Source organism: Triticum aestivum, chromosome 1D, assembly GCF_018294505.1.
Source record: "Triticum aestivum cultivar Chinese Spring chromosome 1D, IWGSC CS RefSeq v2.1, whole genome shotgun sequence".
In the NCBI taxonomy this organism is placed as follows: domain Eukaryota; kingdom Viridiplantae; phylum Streptophyta; class Magnoliopsida; order Poales; family Poaceae; genus Triticum; species Triticum aestivum.
Window position 1 is genome coordinate 8,324,098 of NC_057796.1, and position 20,368 is coordinate 8,344,465.

Sequence of the window (20,368 nt, forward strand, 5' to 3'; positions counted from 1 at the left end):
GACCACACATGACTTAAATGGGCCGCGGCCACTACGGCACATTCACATATGTACGGTTTTCTTTCTGCTTTCTTGGAATTGTGTTAAAAATATAAATTATACTATAATCTTTAATAAAGAGGAGTAAAAATATTCAGTGGTTTTAGAAATATTTAAACATAAAAATGTTTGCTTTAAAATTTTCATCTTTTAAATAAAACTTAATGCAATTGAAACAATGTTCATGTATATTAAAAAGTATTAATATAAGTTTCAAATTTGATCATGCCTTTATTAGAGAAAAAAACATCTAATTTTTAAATGTGCTCGCACATCATGTAAATAAAAACATGTTGACCTGTTTGAAAAGGGCGTTCTTATAATTTTAACTAGTGATCATGTCCTTAAAAAATGTTCATGTGATTTAAAAACGTGTGCATGAGTATAAAAATATATTCATGCATTTCCTCAATAAATATGTATATTTCTTTTAGACAAAAATATATAGAGAAATGAAATGGAAAATGGAAGAAAAGAAGGGAAAAGAAAAAGAAAAAAATGGAAAACCCGAAGAATGTACGAAGTATTTGGATGACACGATAAAGTTAAATTAATTATGACTAGCACTGGTCCAATCTTGCCTTCCACACATTATACATGCACACACAACCACACATATATCATGCATCTACCTATCTCTTAATTGACCTCATGTCGAATCCCATGGACACGAGGTGCCCGTACATCATCTGGTTCCACGTGTCCGGCACACCCGGCAGGCACCAGTGGCTGCAATCCTCTGGGGCATCCGATGGCGTCTCGGGCTCCCGGTGCCTCGACGGGTGCCCGTCCCCCCTCATGCCCGTCATGTACGTTATGTTCAAGAAAACCGCATCTTTGTTCATTCCATGCCGTCTCCTCATGCTCTGTGCCGCACTTGAGATCATTGTGTTGATCCACAAGTGCTCATGCTGGTCACTTTCACTGGTAATCATCGTTAGCGGATCCCATTGGTCCGCGCAAGAGCCACCTGTGTCCCATGTCCCGTTGTCGTAGTGCGATGGAGAATAGCTCCTAAAGAAGATGTAGCTGCTCTTGGAGAGTCGTGGATTGGTTAGTGCCCAATCTTTCACCGTCTGGAGAGACCGTCGGAATGCTTCCTTAATGTCCGTTGTCATGTTGAACCGATCGCCCACCGTGAAATAGTTTCCACTGCGACCATGGATTGCAACTCTAGTCAAATAATTAATCATTGTCATAACAATGTAAATATGTAATGAAATAGCTAGCTAATTACTTACGATTTGATGGTCTTGTGTAGGTTCCACCAGTGGCCCGTGTTGAGGATGAGCACGTCAGCGCCAGCCCAGCGGGCGGCATGCCGCGGTAGTGCGTCAAGCCGGATGGCCCTCTTGATGGCACCATCGCTCGCCGGAGGGAGGCGATCAACCATGACAAGCATGGGTGCACGGTAGTACTCCACGGAGAGGTTGTAGTCCGCAAAGACCATGGATAGATAGCCTTTGTGCCGGCTCAGGGGCTTACCGAACTGCTCGTATATCCTCGAACCGGCAGGCACGGCGGCGGCGAGCATGCACAACATGGACTCCCACTGGTTGCGGCCAATGGAGTCACCGACGAACACGATCCGGCCGTTCCGGCTCCTCTCCAGCATATCCGTCGCATTGAACCTATAGAACATGATCATATTTCCTTAGAATTCATGGTGGCAGAGACAAGACAAGATCATTTGTTCTACAATTAGAGATGTCAACAACAATGGTTACCGACGTACTTAGGGAGGTGGCAGCTGCCGCGGCGAGGTTGCCAACGCCAGTGTCGAAAGGACGAGTCATTCCGCCCATTTTGCACGCAGCGGAAGCCGGGGTCGAGGAACGGGCAGTCCTCCCCGTATGGCATAGCATCAGTGGAGCGGCTCCTCACCCATTTCCCATCAGAGTAATCGCAGTCACAGGAGGCGGCGTCCTTGGTGCAAGCCGTAGCGCGGCCACCGCCGTCATCGCTAATCAGGCGCCGAGCCCGGAAGAAGGGCGCCTGCGTGACGACGACGGAGAGCGCCAAGAGGATGAGCAAAACGGAGGGGACTGGAACATCTCTAGCACGCATGGGGTGGGTCTATGGCTATAGGTGGGTAGTAATTGATGGGCTAAGAGGAGAAGGAGGAGCTGAGAAGTAAGAGTGAGTGGTGCTAATGCCACGCCAAGAGCACATGCAAAGCTCTCCTTGCCTGCTGTCCATCTCTGGTTTGAATATTTCTTAACAAATTAATTAGTTGCATTTACATATGACAATGACAAAAGTGCTTGGGGCTACATCCATTATCTTGTTGTCACAGCCTTTCCATCCCCTGGACGGATAGTATGTTCTTATATCCTATCATTGCATGAAAGTTGCATGATCTTTGGTTTCAGAATTATTATTTTTCATCTTCTTTATAGAATGTTCAGTTGTGAACTTGTGATCTTTCCTTACGCAAGTGTGCGTGTGCAACTCGATTGTAATCTTAGGAATTTTCTTGTTCATCCTAGTTAGCAATCATGTATGAACGAAGTTATGAATAAGACGTGCAAGCAACTTGAACACGCGGCTTTTCGTTATTACTATTGTGATGGACCCCTCCGTCTATTATTGGGATGGGCCGATAAGATCATCAACTGTAGGCGTAAGACTTAATGCCCACAATAAGCGCTGCTAGTGAAAAAGATGGCCATACCGGTCCAACATAGATCGAAGATCGTCAACGAAACATAACTGGATCTTCTCATTAACATGGGCTTATATCCGGAGACGAACCCACTGGAATTGAAGCTCCTAAGTATTACCCCATCCTTCTAGGTTTACGAAGCCCGCACGCATTTTGAACTTTGATCATCAATTAGAGCAATACGAGTTATGTACCAAAAAAGTTGTACAGTTGAAAACTTCTTTACATGCAATACAATGACATGTGTCATTAGAATATAGTTCAAAGAAAACATTCAAACTGTAACATAAAAATGTTCAATAGTTCAACTTAAATGCCTACCTTATGCTAGAAAATATGCCTATATTCCAAGAAAAATGCTCCAACCATTGAACTAAAAGTGGTCGTCTAGCATCAGAAAACATGACACTTTCCACCAGCTCAAAAAAAGAGGTTCTAAGTATTTAAAACACAACCAAAAGTGTTGTGGAAACTGTTCATGAATATTGGTAAACAAATAAGACAAAATGTCATAACAAATAAAACATCCATGGAACATAAAGAAATGTGAGTTAAGAAACAATAAAACCAAAAAAAACTAACACATTAGAAAGTACATATAGGTGAAAAGGAAAAGAAACAAAAAAATAAATAGGAGACAAAAAAGAAATAACTAAGTATAAGTCAAACAAAAAATGAGAAAAAGGACACTACCACATCATCGAGTATAATTTAAGAAAAAAGTAAAAGGACCAAATAACTAAAATAGGAAGATGGAAAACAAATAAGAAAGAAAATACAAAGTGTGCACATGACTTGAACCCATGACTTTTCATCAGAAATTGTGATGAACCGCTTCGCCTCTTGTTGAGCCCACCACTCTTATTGAACCCACCACTCTTATTGAACACACCAGACAATGATCGGTTGTGGACATGCGTAGAGTCTTAATGCTCATAATAAGCATGGTACTAGTGAAAAAAGACGGCCAGAGCATCGAACATAGATCAATGATCTTCAACAAACATAGCTCGGTTTTTTTATCAACGTGGACTTATATCTCAAGACGACATTTTCAAACCATTGCAGCTCCTAGTTACTAACTCCACCACTCCAGGTTCACAAGGCATGCACGCATTTTGAATTTTCATCATCAATAATGCCAATAAGAGTTATGTACCATAAAAAATATGCAATTGAAAACTTGTTCAAATGCAATCCAACAACGTCTGCTGTTAGAATATAGTTAGATATTCCAATTGTAATATACTTTAATCAAGTCCAACCATTGAATGAAAGTTGTCCACCTAGCGTCAGAAAGCATGCTACTAGCTCAGGAAAATGTTACTCCAAAGTCCAAACACAACCTAAAGCATTGTAGAATTTTTCATCGATGTTGGTAAACGAATACAACACATTGAAAAAACAAATCAAACATCAACATAACATATAAAGAAATGTAAGTCAAGAAACAATTAGACCAAAAATGAAAGAAAAAACATTAAACATCAAAAAGTACATATAGGTGAAAAGAGAAAAAAATAGAAGATGAAATAAATAAGTAAATATAAATCAAACCAAAAATAAATAAAAAGCACTACCACATCATCAAGTATAACTAAATTAAAAAGAAAGAGAAACCAAAATAGGGAGATGATAACCAAATAAGAAAACACAATTTTTTTTTCATGAGAGCCAAAAATGGACTGAGTTCCACTATCAAAAGATAACGAAACAAGGTTCAGAGAGTACACGACTTACCCATGAGTTATAATCAGAATTTTGATAAACCTATTTATCTCTTATTGAGCCGGCCCGATAAGGATCAACTGTTGTAAGCGGTAATCCACTTCTGAATCCAGGCTCAGCTGCACCCGCCCTGACAAAAAAAATCAAACAAATACTAAAAAAATTCAAAACATTCCAAAACTTTTTTGTGTGGTAGATAATTTGATGCGTGAGGTTCACTCCAATTTTCAAATCATTTGGACATCTAGGAAGCTCTCGGCAAAAAGACAAATTCAGGGTCTGTAAAAATGTTTATTATTCGCACACTGTTCTGACCCGATTTATCTTTTTTGCCGAGAGCTGCTCAGATGTCCGAATGATCTAAAAATTGGAGCGAAACGCCGCACTCTGCTGTAAGCATCAACTCTTGATTCCCATGCTAAGCCATATGAGTGAAAAAGATGGCCAGAGCAGTCAATTTCCATTTTCTTTTTTGATGCAAAACAGTAGGAACTTCCTACTGCACAAATTTTAAATTTCCATACAAGAGTATGTACATATGTACATAAAAGAGAAAAATGAAACACAATAAAGAAAAAAATCACTGAAATGCCGAGGCCCAGATCGATAAGGAGATATCTCTCTCTCTCTCTCTCTCTCTCTCTCTCTCTCTCTCTTGGTTCTAAAGACAAGAATTTTCAGTTCTTCCTTCAACTTCTTTCTGCATCTGCAGAAGCTAGGTTGAACTCTTTCAAAGGTGAAATCATTTCTTGTCGTCCAGATGGCCTATGAGATGAGCATGAACAACTCTAGGAAGAATGACACTGAAATCAGAGGAATTAGATGGCCATAGAGAAATTACAGGAAGCTAGATGCACATGTTTGGAGCATTTGGATGCATAACACACCACTAATCCAATGACAAAGTTGTGATATCACTAATAAAGTAATAAGGTGGGTGGAGGAAGAGAATTGTGTTTGGAACTATTGATATGCATGAGCCAGCAGCATATGATTTAAACCATGGCTCAAAGTTCTCAAAATGACTTTTCTTTGAGCTTGGTAACAAGGTGTTTCTCTTTTCATGTCTGAGAACATGATCACCGACGTTTATAACATCGGCTATTAAATATTAATAAAAATAAGCAATATTCTTCATCATTTTAAATCCCAGCACTGTGATTTATATTCTTTGTCAGGTATATTATCATGTAAAATAATAGTCAAAATTATATATATTTAAGAGCATGCTAGAATTTTAAAATGACAAGAGTATATAGGAAATCTAGCCACGTAAACACACGAGCACATGGACATATTTTTTTTATCTTGTAGCCCCATGGCCCCAGGTTGCATTACTGAAACAACGGAACAGCGGTTGCAAAAGGTATTCAGCAGCAAGCATTCAGCTGCCGGGAGGCACAAAACAACTGTTCAATAAAATAATAAAAACATTAACTTATTTATATAACAGTTTTTTTTATGCTTTCATTTACATACCTGCCACATTGATGTTGGAGAGGGTAGTTGTTCTGGACATGATCCTCCGGCATCCTCATGTTGCTCAAACACTACAAGATTGATTTGAGGAATACTGGAGAGTGATATGATCAACATGCATATGTGATTTGTTATGGTACTCATATCTCAAGTCAGCGTATAGACACCTGTAGATTGCAGCAAAATAATTAAGGGAATTGATCCCAGAGCCCGCAGGGCATGGCAGGTCTCAGCTGGCTTCCCTTTGCTTTCCTTCGCTTTGCTTGCAATTGGAGGCGATGAGATGCTTACTTTCATAGTCTAGAGTCTTTGCTTTACTTGCAGTTGGAGGCGGTGCACACGATTCTAGTGAATTGCCGAAAAGAAGAACAGTATTTCATTGTCTTGTGGCTGCTCACATTTGTTTTCCTTCTTCCATCCATTTGGCCCGAAGCTTGATTTTTCATTTGCCTTCTATTTGAACCCAACCTTCAACTAGTAATAAACACAGGAACAGTGTGGTCAGCACTAAAATTAGTGTTAAATGGTTGCTTCTGTTGTGCATTTCATTACCTCATTGGGAGAAGAAAAAATCTACTACATTCAGAAAAAAAAAAAACAAGCAGTCATCAGATTGAGTACTCTAACTGTGCGATAGAGTCTATTAATAGCTACAGCTCACATGTCTGAAATGCAGAATATCCCTTTAGTATAACAGACCTTCTTGCCAAAAGCAGAGGAACTAAATCATATGACACCTTTTTAAAGCAAGCAGAAGCACAGAGAGAAAAGGCGTGCCATCAAATCTCGGAAGTTTGCAAAGAAGCAATGAGAAAAAAACAACAGCGACATCATCAAATGGATAGACCGTGGACAAACAAATGCCAGCCTACATTTATTATCAGTCACTCTTGCCAGCATTGCTAATTTGGTCCTAAACATCACTTGCTAGCAGATAGGCAATTCGACCTTTCTGTGGGAACCATAGCTAATTTGTTGAAACAGAAAACAGCAAACCTAATGTACACATCACAGTTGTCTCATGGCTTCCATGCACATACGTATGACATATCAAACGATGGCTTGAATAGTCAGAGATCAAAGTGCGTTCAAATTACCACTTTCTAATTATAAACACTTCGGCATTCCAAATTCCTTGCATACCTTATCAGATCGTGACCAACAACCAAATCAGACCACCACTCAACTCCAGCACGAAGGTACAACCACGAGTGTTGGCCGCCATCACCATGGCCCTGAAGGGTAATATTTTTACCAGATGTACAAGGTTTCTTAGGATAACTTACAGAGAAGAATAACAGTATGAGCACAACTTATAATGCATGTACAAAAATGAGCATTAGGGCCTACGGGGCAGTTTGGCACTGCCAAGCTTTACTGTGGAACCTATTTAAATATATTTCTAAGATGGGGTTACAAATTAGTGAGTATGAATAGAAGGAAAAGAACACATAAAAGATGAACATGGAAGTCAATGCGCTATAGCAAGATACCTTTCCATGTGTCTTGATATGTCATTTTGATTTGAAATTACTTGTAAATCTTTTGCCACGTGCTGGGAATGGGCGCACATGATTATTTTCTACATCACGTGATTTGAAGGGTGCACGTAAGTTAAATCCAAAGAGAAGGCCTGAAATTCAGAGGTATTGTGATGCAACATGTACCAAAATGGAAGGATTCACCAATAAGAACCCATGATCATTTACACTACTTCTGTTTTCAAACCAGTCACTTGCAGGTATGCAAACAGAAAAGATGTTACATCATGGAAATTACAAAGTTCTACAATTAACAATATTCCAGGATAGCAATTGAACTTGATTTACAAACAATAACTAGCTCAAAGTATCAGATGAAGTTTCATTAATTTCATTTAATCAAACCAACGAAACATGTTGAATTAGATAGAATTAGCATGCCACTACTTAGTTCTGCACCATTAGACAGAAGAACACTGTAACGTGAGCTGTATTTTGAGAACTAAAAAAAATGCAATACAAACTTTGTGAAGCCATACCTTACAACAGCCTGGATGTGGGCAACTATAATCCATTGTCCACTGTCCTGTGTGAATAAGATGTCGCATCTTCAAATTTCTACAGAACAAAATTCACCATGTGTGCCACAACATGATACCTTTCCATATTGAGTTCCTGGCTGTCGGTATAAATCACCACTTGAATAAGCAGAAACGGAAATATCTAGCTACTTCAACATACAGACAAGATTAACTACCACACGGTGGAGGGCAGATATATTACATAAATGGACCATCTTAACAAAATGACCAAACAACATCAGTAAGTGTGTGTTCACATCCGCGCAATCTAATTCTACCATGATTATAACGCCCACTTAGTTTCATTCGCTGCTAGTTTTCAGCATACACCAAGCTTACTAAAAGGAAGCAGACAACCACATCTAAACAACCTAGGGCGCACGCTCCAGCAGAATGTCAGTAAACAGGAAAAAGGCGAATGTCCAGCTAGTCTTCATCTTCTTCTGTTTCCTCATAATCGGCGTTCTGGTTACCATACCTCCAGCCATCTTCTATGTTGTTACCACCAGGGTCTTCCTCGGTCTCTTCACTATCATCGTCATACATACCCTTGCCTGGCCACTGGTTCTTTGCACCACTGGTATCAACAGCCATCCTGCTGGAAACCTTGACATTGTAGGCGTTAGATGGAGGGGCCCTGTGCCCTTGGTTTGTCTTGCTCCTTTTCGGGTTTGGCGCGATGTCACCGCCGTCAGCATAGTTATACCCCGCTGCAGGTGTGGCGGACCTACCATTGTCTCCTTGATTGTGGTCAGGGTGCTGAGTCTTGAGATGGAGGTTGAGTTTGTAACCGTGGATGTAGGCTTTCCCACAGCCTTCGTAGGGGCAGACATAAGGGCGCTCACTGGAAAAGCTTGGTGGTGTGGGCGCAGAAGGCTTTGGGGTTGCTTGTATGGAAGGCTTTATGGTGCTTTGTGGTTTTTCTGCTGGCGGTGTATGCTGCACTGCAATAGGAGATCCAGTCTGCATCATGGCCACAAAAGACACAGTAAGTAAAACATAAGACTGACAAGATTCATATACACAACTGCAAACCGCGTCATGCAAGTGTGGCACCGTGGGCATTTTAATAAATGATTATGTAGTTGGGATAGTAGGACACTAATCTGATAAACTAGATCACACTCCAACTTAATGTATTTGCGTCATCCATAGTTCCAATCGGAAAACAGTTCACAAAGTTACTCAGTGGATCAAATATGTCAGGGATAAAACTGAACATGTACCACAGAACTTCATGGAATAAGCATTAATAGAAGGAAAAGATAATCCAAAAGATGAACATGGAAGTCAATGAGGTATAGCAACATACCTTTTCATGTGTCTTAATATGGCATTTTAATTTGAAGTCGCTTGTAAATCTTTTGCCACATGCTGGGAAGGGGCATATATGATAATTTTCCACAGCATGTGTTTTGAGGTGTGCACGCAAGTTAAAATCCAATGAGAAGGCCTGCAATTCAGAGGATTTGTTTGTTAGAACAGGTAAAATGTACCATAGTGAAACGATTAACCAATACGAAAGCATAAACCAACCAGACACTTGTACATATACAATTAGGAAGTTGTGCAGTTGTACAAGTAGAAACCTCTAAAATTAGCAACAGTTTAAGCCCGTAGCAATTGAATTTACATGCATTAAACTAGCTTGAGTGGTCAGGGAAAGTTTCATTAAGTTCATCAAATCGAATCAGCAAAGCATCTTCAGTTAGATAGAATCTGGCATGCCACTCAGTTTAGCATCATTAGATAGAAGAACACTGTAATTTAAAAATGTAAGTTGTATGGTGAGAATTATTAGAAGCAAAAATGAGAAAGCCTCGAATTCAGAGGATTTGTTTGTTAGAACATGTAAAACAGACCATAGTGAAATGATTCACCAATAAGAAAGCATAAAGCAACCACTCACTTGCAAAGATGCAAACAGGAAGTTGTGGCGCAGTAGAAAGTAAACCTCTAAAATTAGCAACAGATTAGGCACGTAGCAATTGAATCTACAAGCATAAAACTAGCTTGAGGGATCAGGGGAAGTTTCATTAAGTTCATCTAATCAAATCAGCGGAACATCTTCAGTTCGATAGAATTGGTGCCACTCAACTTAGTTTTGCATCACCAGATAGAAGAACACTGTAACTAGTAATGTAAGTTGTATGGTGAGAATTACAGGCAAAGAATGCTGCCATGAAATAGAAACTCTGTGACTGTGAATCCCTACCTTACCACAGCCTGGATGTGGGCAAACGAAATCCTTTTGTCCGGTGTGAGTAAGGTGGTGCCTCTTCAACTTTGAGCTATCTACAAATTTCTGCAAAACAAACAGAAAAAGGACTCATCATTTCTGCACAAAAAGAACAGTCACGTAGTTAGGAATTACATTCTCCCATCAACAGTGAGCGCACATATAACAGTTGTTTCGTTCATGAGTTACCAATGTAGGACATAAGCAAAGGTCTTTGATGTATAGTTGCACTGAAACAAATCTATTGGGCCTTAAATCCATCAATAACTATGCAAAACAGAGAAAGGTCCTAGTGGACAGAAAGTTACAAGAGCTTAAAACCATTTTGGCATATGAGCCTGAAATCACAGGGAAGTTCGTCAACGCCAGTAAATGGTAATGTTCACCACCGCTAGTATACACATTGCTGAATGGTAATGGTACCTTCCCACAGCCGGGCTCCTGGCAAACATACTGCCTCTCGCCGTGCACGTGGGCATGCTTCCTCAAGGCAGCCACGTCGACAAAGGTCTTGCCGCAGTTGTCGTAGCTGCAGAGGAAGAGGATCTCCGTGGCCGGCTCGACCTTGCGTGGCTGCGCCTCGGGCTCCTGCCCCGCGCCGCCGTTCTCCTTCAGATTCTTGTACACGTCCTCTGCACACAGGTTATGCAGAAGCCAACAGCCAATTAGTCGTCACAGGCAATAGCACAATCTGCTCAAACTACTGGCTGAGAATGACTAACTAGTAATTACCGAGGATAAGATAAAATTTGCTCTACGATTCAGGATAATATAAACCAAACTTTGCACTAGTCATCGCAGGCAAATCGCGCAGTCTGCTCAAACTACAGATACAGAGGATAAGATAAGATCAAATTTGCTGTATGATTCGTGATAAGATGAGCAACAAATGCATCACCAGTGCCGATCAGTTCGACTCCAGCATTTGATTTAGTTCAGTCTGCTTAAACTACTGGTGAGAGCCACCAACTATGGAGGATAAGGCAAAATTCGCTCTACGATTCAGGATAAGATACACTAAAATTTGCACTAGTCATCGCAGGCAATCGCACAATCTGCTCAACTACAGAGGATGAGATAAGATAGATTTTGCTGTATGATTCATGATAACATGAGCAACAAATGCATCGCCATTGCCGATCCGTTCGACTCTACTAGCATTTAGTTTTAGTTCAGTCTGCTCAAACTACTGGATGAGAGCCACCAACTATGGAGGATAAGGCAAAATTCGCTCTACGATTCAGGATAAGATAAACCAAATTTTGCATCAGTCATCGCAGGCACTCGCGCAAATCTGCTAAAACTACAGCGGGTAAGACAAAAAATTTCCTATGATTCATGATAGGATGAACAACAAATGCATCGATCACCATTGCCGATCCGTTCGGCTCTAGACTAAACACCCACCGATCCACGCGGAAAGTGAAGGGTGGGGGAGGGGAGGAGGAAGATTGAGGGAGGGCGCGCGGTACCTCTGACCCACTTGAAGAGGGCGCACTTGGAGCCGGGGGAGGCGAGATCCTGCGGGATCCTGCAAAACAAGGGCGACGGCGCCAGCCAGTCAGTCCGGCGCGGCGGCAATCTTAGAGATGGACAATAGCGAGGTGGGGAAGGAGGGGAGAGGAGCGCGCGGCGCGGACGTACCACTGCTTGACCCAGCGGGCGGCGGGGCGCGGGCGGCGGCGGAGCGTCTGCGGGGGCGGCTGCGGCTGCTGCGCGGGCGGGTAGTAGTAGTACCCCCCGGCGCCCGCCGCCGCGTACTCCATGCCGCCGGGGCGAGCTGTCCCCCCTCCCTCTCCCTCCCTCCGCGATGCGCGATGCGGCCGCCGGCGCCGTCGAGTGAGCTCTCCCCTCCCCTTCTCTCTCTCTCTCTCTAGGGTTCTTCGGCTCTCTCTCTCTCTGGGCAGGCAGGCAGGCAGGCCGCTCGCTCCCTCGCCCTTGGCCGGAAAAACGTCACATGACTCCGATTTGTATCCGAGAATAATTTTTCTGACAGGTTTTTCTCAGCATCCTATTAAGAAAATTACAAGTATTTTTCCATGAAATATTTGCGTTCAGATATACCGACTTTTTTACTTAAATGGATATACCGACTGTTAATTATATGCGATTGTTTTGTCAAAGTTGATATCTCGATCCGGTAAGATGCGCCGTACATTTCTAAGACGGAGGAGGGCGTACTGTAAATTGTGTATCGAGAACCGAGGAGATACGGCTCAATTATTTTACTTTTAGAGCACACACCATGTACCGGTTTACTTTGAAAGCACACGCGGTGTATTGATTTTTGCCGCCTCCGACACTGACGCTAGAGGGTTGCCTCTACGCATAGTTGTCTCTTAGATAAGAGGCGACCTCGAGACTTCTGTCATACTTAGTGGCAATATATTATTTCCCATCGATTAAAAAAATCACTCTCTTTATAAATAAATAAATAAACATATGACCGTTTAGATGATCTAGACGATCTATATTTCTTTACAGGGAGTACAGATAGTTTTACGTGCATGTTGTTTTCTGTAGGGTTCATCTCGGAGGTCAAATAAAACTTTATACACTATGTGATTTTGCGTCATGCTTGACACATGGACCTAGCTTGAGGTCTGACTAATGCTCTTAGGGCATGAGAGGCTTCACTTTGCAATTGCCCCATGTGAAAATAGTTTCGAGCATCTTCATTTGTAACCTTCACGGTCCACAGAGGCGAGCGACTGGCTGGGCGCCGAAGGATCATGCGCCAACATACTGACCGCCTCAACATCATCAGCCACAGGTACCATTGACACAATAGACTCGGGTGCCATCAATACAATGGACTTAGGCGGCTCCAGTTGCTCGGATGACAAAGGTGAATTTGAGTACACATGCATGCATGCATCTATTACCCTCCATTCTACCTTCTTCTACCTTTCACAGCAGGACCGCCTTCTCTCTCCTCAAGCACCCGCCTCCTGCAGAAGAGCCTCTGAAACCATCCGAGCCAATCTCTTTTAGACACATGTGGCCTGTAGGGCAGTACGTTGAGGCTATGCGTGTGCGCTAGGTCACGGGGAGAAGGTGCAAATGGAGAGGGGGTGACATGGTGTGAGGAGTGATGGGAGGAGAGTTGGCCAAAGGGTGGGGGCTAAGGCCGCCTTGCGGGAAGATAACAGTGAGGTGAATTTTTTTTCACGTGCATCAACCATGGAAAGGACATTGCTTTTTCTCCAGTAGAATTTAGGGTTCATTCTAGGGTACTTTTCTTCTCCAGTCTCAGTCTCAATAAGTTGTATAGGTACAGGGGGGCTGTTTTAGAATCTTTGGCAGAGATGCTCAAAGCTCAAACACGGATAAAATATCATGCAATTTTGCGGTTTCTCAGTTAAAAACACAGATCCAAGAAAACAACTATGGTACATACTCCTATAGTGTCAAAAACACTCTTATATTATGGGACAAGTGAGTATATGCCAAGTTCGTTCAGTCGCCCTACCAACACAACAAGAATTTTTCACAAAACCACAAATTTCAAAATCTTCAATTTTATTTTCATAAGCAAACTATCAAACACCAGTGTGATTGATACAGCTATATATACCAAACATAACAAGCACAGCATTCACTCCACATGCCCCAAACATAACAAAATGAATCTAGACACAGGAGTTGCACACAAAAGTGGAACTAGGTCTAGCTTTGCTTATTCGTTCATCACGTCCCAAGAGGCTCATCGCCGATTATTACTCCAAACAATAAATACAACAGGTGCTAGGTACGACGAGTAGATACAGGTAGCTTTGCGTTGCCGGATAGAATAAAATTACAGATGGCAGGCGTGGAAATCCCTATGATCCCAAACCACATTATGTTCCTTGATCTGTTCAGGAGCATGAACACAGAAGTAGAACCACAGCGTAATGCCAAACAAGTCTCTAAGAAGAAATAAACCCTTTCAAACAGAATACAATGATGGACCACGTATGCTCCTTGCTTGCAAGTGCTTTGTTTCTAGTCGGCACGGGATTGGCCGGCACGCGAGGAGAGGATGATGCCGACGATGAGGCCGTACAGGGCAAGGGCTTCGGCAAAGATAAGGATGAGGATCATTCCGACGAACAGCTTGGGCTGCTGCGCGTTGGCCCTGCAGAGAAGGTATAAGGACAGAATCAAATCATTAGTTAAAGAGCTTGCAAACAAAAGGTGGTTATCTATAATTCTATATAATGATCAATCTACCCCTATGTTTTCCTTTTCACCCTTATGGGTAAAACACTTAGTGAGTATAAGCGTATAACTGTATAACAAGTTCCCCCTTTTCTAGTATTTATTTATGCAATAATCTCTTTCTAGAAAAAATCAGATGGCCTGTTCTGGTGATTGCAATACTTGTAGCCGTTGTTCGGAGCAAAACAGTTATTAGTGGCACATTCTCAACTATCAAAGAGTGGTGTTCCTTAAAATGCTTCCCAAGGGTGAAGAATGGGCATACATCCTCTAAATTATATGGCCAGATATACATACCAGAGATCAATTGGATCTTGATGATACTATGCCTAGCTATTACCAGAGTTATATGCTCAAGAGATATGGAGCAGAAGGTTGAAAGCTAATAACAAAAGTACAAAACCAATACATACTGGCAACCGAAGGAATTAATAACCAATGATTCCCACTCCATTTGAATATATTTGGTGTACAAAAAAACCCAGATGCAAATCTAAGCTTAAGTTATTATAGCGGGCCAATGTAGAATCTAGTTAAATTGCTTCCACAAACATGTGCAAACCAAAGAAGTGAAATCACCATGCAAATCCAAGCTGAAGTTATTATAGCAGGCCAATGTAGAATCTAGTTAAATTGCTTCCACAAACATGTGCAAACCAAAGAAGTATTAACATGGATATGGCTCAAACAGAAGAAGCCATAATTTCAGACAATGTAAAAAGGACCCGCCAAAAATTATGAAGTGGGACTAGATGATGGACAATGAATTATGAAATCTCATATCACAGCTAAAAGACAAAGCTACTGGCGCAAAAGCATAAATAAATCCACCACTAGCAGGTTCAACCAGATTCAAATTGTTCACTAATTCATAAAAGCTATTTCCATTATGCACAAACAGCAAACTTCTATCTGCAACTCATATAATAGCAGTGTATAGTAGGCTGTCATGACTCACCGCCCCTTGGTGTTCTCTCCATACCAAACTGGTTGAGAGAAATAAGCCAATGTGTGTGGTTTAACAAGCGAGACACACAATTTCATCTGTTAATCCTAGTCAAGCATGTCCCATGGGACAACATCCTTTTTATCTTCTTATTTTCAACGATTACTCTACTAATATATACGAACCGATGGTCCAATCCCGTATCTGGCTGTAGGTAAGTTGCCAACACCTAACCCAGAACGAAGTAGCATGACTCCCTGCTGTAACTGACTCACCCATCAGAATTTAGACTACTTTACCAACTAGCACAAGATTTACACTCACGGCCACCACGATCTACACAGCAATAATACACTTTTGTTCACAGGCCGCACAACCATGGAAGAAGGCACAGGCAGCATACATTAGCAGCTACCACCATTTGCATCCTCCAAGCACATCACATTCGAAAGGCTTCATATGTAATCGCAATGGTCAAGCATGTCCCAAGTAACAGCCCAGAACCAAGTAGCATGGTTGATTCCCCGCTGTAACTCATCCTCATCTGATTTATACTAGTAGTTTTCAGTACCAACTACCACAAGATTTACATCAAATACTCCCACACATTGGACAAATCTCTTCAGGTCGCGTGTGTGCGTGCATCAGGAAGAGGGGGATATGCATAGGTATACCTGACGCCGGCGTCGCCGACGATGCCGATGGCCATGCCGGCGGCGAGCCCCGCGAGGCCGCAGGCGAGGCCGGAGGAGAGGTGCGCGTAGCCGTCGAAGAGGAAGTAGGGCTTGGCCTTGGGGTTGATCCCGGTGGAGATGATGACGGCGATGATGAGGCCGTAGATCCCGAGCACCCCCGCCATGACCACGGGCACGATGGACTTCATCACCAGCTCCGGCCGCATCACCCCCATCGACGCCACCCCCACCCCGCTCTTCGCCGTCCCGTACGCCGCCCCCATGCCTGCATCACACCACGCGCGTCAGATCCGTCGGTCAGATCGCCGATCTGGAGGAGGGGGAGGGGGCTTACAGGAGAAGACGAGGGCCGCGGCGGCGCCAAGGAAGCCGAAGAAGGGGGCGGTCTCGTCGCCGCTGAAGGTGGAGGCCATGGCTGCCGGCGGGGGAGGGGATCTCGCCGGAGATTGGACGGCGACGGCGACGTCGGGTGGAGGAGAGAGAGGGGATGGGAGAGGGAGGAGAGATATTACGGGGGACGGACGTGTGGACCAGGAGGAGGAGAGGTAAGAGCATCTCCAGCCGCTGGGGGCGTCTAAAATCGCCGCGTAGGGATGACCCGGCGAAAAAAAAATGGGCCTGGGCGAGTTGGCTCCTAGCCGCCGCCCCAGGGCCGGCCCCAGGCGCGTGGAAAAAAATTATGTAGCAAATTTACGCAAAGTTCGGCTAAAACACGTCAATTTTCGGCAAACTTGGGCTTATATTCGCGGATTTAAGTCGAGTAGTCGCCATTACATATAAAAACTAATAAAAAAAACTTGCTGAAGGCCGAGAAGTCGCCGTCGTCGCCGCCATCGTCGGCCTTCTCCTCCTTGACTCGGGCACCCCTGCTGGTGGCGGCGGCGCGTCGTCGTCGTCGTCGCTGTCGTCGATGATGACGACTCCTCCTTCGTCGCGGCCTCGGCGGCGCGCTGGCGCTCCGTCGCCATCTTGATGCAGTCCTGGCGTGCCCATTCAAGGGCCGCGTCGTCGTCGAGCTCGACCTCGCCGTGCTCCGTCTTCACCGGCGCCAGCCCCGGCTCCGTCTTCACCGGCGTGAGCCCCGGCTCCGTCTTTGGCTTGACGAAGCACGGAGGAGCCGACGAGGAGGCGCGCCGGCCGCCCTCGTTGATGACGATGCCGGGCTCGGCCTTGACGCCGGGCAGCGTCGGAGTGCCGGAGGAGTGGGAGGAGGAGCGGGAGGAGGAAGAGGAGGAGGACGCGCCGAACCTCCTTGGCGCCCATTGCCCGTCGCGTCGGCGGTGCGCCGGGGCGGCCGCCCTCGCCGGGGGGTACGCCAACGGCGGGTTGTTGCCGCCCTCGAGGTGCGTCAGCACGCCCTCAAGTGTGCGGCCGGGGGCGCCCCACCACAGGTGGCGCCCCTCGCTGTTCTTCACGCCGCCGACCACCGGCGCCCCGTTGGTGGAGGCCAGCCGCTGCTGTTGGCGGCGCTCGAAGTACGCCGCCCAAGCCGCGTGGTTGTCGGCGGCGTACTGGGGGAGGGAGAGCTCGACGTCGGTGAGGGAGGCGCGCACGATCTCGACCTCGTCGGCGAAGTAGGATGGTTTGGCCACGGCGTCGGGCAACGGGGAAATGGGCACTCCCCCATTGCTGAGCCTCCAGCCCGTCGGCCCGGCGCGCATGTCCGGCGGCGCCGGGATGTTCGCCTGGAATAGGAGCCAGGACTCCTGTTCGCGGAGCGAACGACGGCCGAAGCCGTTGGCCGCCGCCTCGTCTCCGGGGAAACGCTCGGCCATCAGGGAGATGGAGTGGCTGGGGAGAAGAGATCGGCGGCGGCGCTCGGGAGATGGAGTGGCTGGGGTAGAAGAGATCGGCGGCGGCGCTCGGGAGAGGGAGGGCTGGGGGAGAAGAGCTCGGCGGCGGCGCCCGGGAGAGGTGGAGAGGTGGCACTCATCACAGGCGAGCGAGGCATATATAGCCGCACCGCGTCCGAGGAAGGGGAGGCGTCGGTGCGCCGCCCCGTGAACGCGCCGCCCCTGAGGAATCAGTGGCAAGGCTGCTGGTCGCCTTGCCATTGATTCCCCGCGGGAAACCGAGGCGTCGGGAGAAGACGAGGCGACGGTGTCGCTGACGCGGCTGGCCCGCGGTGCTTTCGTGCCAAAAACGATTCGTCCGGCGCCCCCGAGCGCCCCCAGCGCGCCGGGTTCGGGTTGGGTCCGCCGGCGCCAATTTCGGCCCGAGCCGGCGAAAAAAGGGCCCCAGACCGATTTTTTGGCGCCGGCGGCCGAAAAATCGCCTGGGGGGCCTTGTTGAGGACGCGGCTGGAGATGCTCTAATGGGAGGCGACTACTGCGTGGGTGCGTGGGTGTCTGGTCCTGTCCATGGTGGGCCAACGGGCCGTGTGGGTCGGGCTGCTCGTGGGCTTTGGGCTAGTCATGGAGAACACCAAGTCTGGTACTGGCGGAAGAAACGGCGGTGTGATCCATGAGGTCATCATATCAGTTGCTGATTTGCGTCATGTTCCTCTATCTCCCCCCTAGGAAGGGAGTCGAATGCCCGAGGCACGTAGCCTCCCTAAACACGCTTTAGGACCGACCGAAGAACCCCCGCTTCTGGCTTCTTCAGGCATCTGATCTACATTGTATCCCTAGGAACATTGTCATCAGTTAATAATAAAGTGGAGTGTGTTTCAAAAAAGGACTAATCCCTATAGTCGTTCGGTTTTTCTTCAAAATAAGGCTACCGATCTTTGTATGGGACGCGTGCAAGTTTCAAGAAATGTTCACGGATTCGATAAGATATTTGTGAATTCAAAAACTGTTCACAAATTAAGGAAAATGTAAATGAAATTAAAGATATCCTTGGATTAAAAAATATTTGTGCATTTGAAAAAATCCCCGCAGATTCGAAAAACATTCATCGATCCGAAAAAAAGTTCTTAGATTCATCACATGTTCATGAATTACAAAAAATTGAATTTTAAAAATTGTAAGTTTACTTAGAAATTGTTCGTGGATTCGTAAAATGTTCATGAATTTGAAAGAATGTTCGCATATTCGAAAAATCTTCACGGATTCAATAAGAAATATTTAGATTTAGTAGAATCTGGGTATATCTTCCCTCACTATTTATAGGTATATAGAAGTTGACATCGCACAAACATTTGACAAAATGCGATATCAACATGCCGAGGTTAACATGGGAACCAGAGCTGGATCAATCTAGTGGCCAGTTGCTTGACGAGCGAGAATAGATGACCATCACTGTCAGTTTCTTGCATTTGTTTTACCTTTGCAAGTACCCATTCGTCTCGAGTTAAAACTTAGAAGAGGCACATTTTTCTGTCGTGGGATCCAATGAACTCGACTAAGCTATTAAAGTTGTGATGAATATTATCGTACAATGTAGGTTATAGTTGGACTCGGGGTCATACAGTGTGTGGATAGAATATGGAGTCATGTCGTAGTTGGACCTCTTATATATGAGCGGATAGACACACAATGTAACCTATGACAACACACAGGGGGAGCCGACGGCGTGTGCCGGTGTTTGGGTGGCCAGTGGGCGGTATTGTGACGGTGTCACGGAGAGGAGCACCCGAAGTCAGCCCCAGGAATGTAGTCATATTGATGAACCTCATTAACAAATTTCGATGTCGTACTTGTGTGATTGCATGTTCTTCGGATGATCAACTACGCGCCTTGGATTTATTCTAACAAGTTGTATCAGAGTCACGGATTCGTTGATTTAGAGTATGGATCGTCGTCATGTCCAACAAAGAAACGATGTGCGGAAGTGATCGTTCCGTGGAGGTTGATGGCGCTATCAACGAGAAGCAAGTCTCTCACAACGTGGCTGCCCCTCTCTTGCGAGAGGAATTCCTCCTTCCACCTCATGGACTCTAGATCGTCCTCCTTTGTCATCCATACAACAATACCAACATGACGAACCCAGCAAGAGAACCAAAGTATTACATAGGGAGCTTAATGTGGAAAGCACGGGGTTAGGGTCTTTGGGCACAAGAACCCAGGTTTCCTCGCAGTCCCTTGGGCGAGATGAGGATTCATGAGGCTTCAAAGAGTCTAGCACTAAAATATGTCTAGATACATCCATTTTAACGACAACTAATTCCAGATGGAGGTAGTATATGATTTTATAGTATGTATCAGGACTTTTTTTTAGATCAGAGTAGAGAACTACTCAGAAGGAGCACTATATTCGGGTTTCGATGGAGGCTGAAACCTTTATCTGGTTTCGATGGGTCCTAGACCTTTTGCGATTCGATAAGCACAAGAAGCAGGGAGGAGCCTAGTAGCGGTGGCGGAGAAGCACA

The 20,368-nt window shown here is 44.9% G+C and overlaps 3 protein-coding genes across 3 annotated transcripts; all 3 read right to left on the reverse strand.

Annotated features, from left to right (window-relative positions):
- Window positions 1–571: 571 nt before the first annotated feature.
- Window positions 572–2,199, reverse strand: LOC123179866 (protein trichome birefringence-like 8). Its single transcript, XM_044591763.1, has 3 exons — window positions 1,775–2,199; window positions 1,281–1,670; window positions 572–1,191 (listed from the first exon to the last, which is right to left on the reverse strand). The coding sequence occupies exons 1-3, from the start codon at window positions 2,104–2,106 to the stop codon at window positions 672–674; spliced, it is 1,242 nt and encodes a 413-aa protein (XP_044447698.1). The 5' UTR covers window positions 2,107–2,199; the 3' UTR covers window positions 572–671.
- A 5,972-nt stretch (window positions 2,200–8,171) lies between these two features.
- Window positions 8,172–12,137, reverse strand: LOC123179867 (zinc finger transcription factor YY1). Its single transcript, XM_044591764.1, has 6 exons — window positions 11,857–12,137; window positions 11,685–11,743; window positions 10,636–10,844; window positions 10,189–10,278; window positions 9,286–9,426; window positions 8,172–8,936 (listed from the first exon to the last, which is right to left on the reverse strand). The coding sequence occupies exons 1-6, from the start codon at window positions 11,976–11,978 to the stop codon at window positions 8,400–8,402; spliced, it is 1,158 nt and encodes a 385-aa protein (XP_044447699.1). The 5' UTR covers window positions 11,979–12,137; the 3' UTR covers window positions 8,172–8,399.
- A 1,720-nt stretch (window positions 12,138–13,857) lies between these two features.
- Window positions 13,858–16,658, reverse strand: LOC123179869 (V-type proton ATPase 16 kDa proteolipid subunit). Its single transcript, XM_044591765.1, has 3 exons — window positions 16,391–16,658; window positions 16,036–16,321; window positions 13,858–14,332 (listed from the first exon to the last, which is right to left on the reverse strand). The coding sequence occupies exons 1-3, from the start codon at window positions 16,467–16,469 to the stop codon at window positions 14,200–14,202; spliced, it is 498 nt and encodes a 165-aa protein (XP_044447700.1). The 5' UTR covers window positions 16,470–16,658; the 3' UTR covers window positions 13,858–14,199.
- Window positions 16,659–20,368: the final 3,710 nt, after the last annotated feature.

Excerpts from the sequence above, each read along its gene's own strand:
- LOC123179867 (XM_044591764.1), bottom strand. The coding sequence starts at position 11,978 with ATGGAGTACGCGGCGGCGGGCGCCGGGGGGTACTACTACTACCCGCCC. Across the intron at positions 10,845-11,684 it reads CCTCTTCAAGTGGGTCAGAG|AGGACGTGTACAAGAATCTG; the intron begins GTACCGCGCGCC and ends ACCTGTGTGCAG. Across the intron at positions 8,937-9,285 it reads ATATTAAGACACATGAAAAG|ACTGGATCTCCTATTGCAGT; the intron begins GTATGTTGCTAT and ends GCCATGATGCAG.
- LOC123179866 (XM_044591763.1), bottom strand. The coding sequence starts at position 2,106 with ATGCGTGCTAGAGATGTTCCAGTCCCCTCCGTTTTGCTCATCCTCTTG. Across the intron at positions 1,671-1,774 it reads GGCAGCTGCCACCTCCCTAA|GTTCAATGCGACGGATATGC; the intron begins GTACGTCGGTAA and ends CATGTTCTATAG. Across the intron at positions 1,192-1,280 it reads CTACACAAGACCATCAAATC|TGGAAACTATTTCACGGTGG; the intron begins GTAAGTAATTAG and ends CCATGGTCGCAG.
- LOC123179869 (XM_044591765.1), bottom strand. The coding sequence starts at position 16,469 with ATGGCCTCCACCTTCAGCGGCGACGAGACCGCCCCCTTCTTCGGCTTC. Across the intron at positions 16,322-16,390 it reads CGCGGCCCTCGTCTTCTCCT|GCATGGGGGCGGCGTACGGG; the intron begins GTAAGCCCCCTC and ends GGTGTGATGCAG. Across the intron at positions 14,333-16,035 it reads GTCGGCGACGCCGGCGTCAG|GGCCAACGCGCAGCAGCCCA; the intron begins GTATACCTATGC and ends CCTTCTCTGCAG.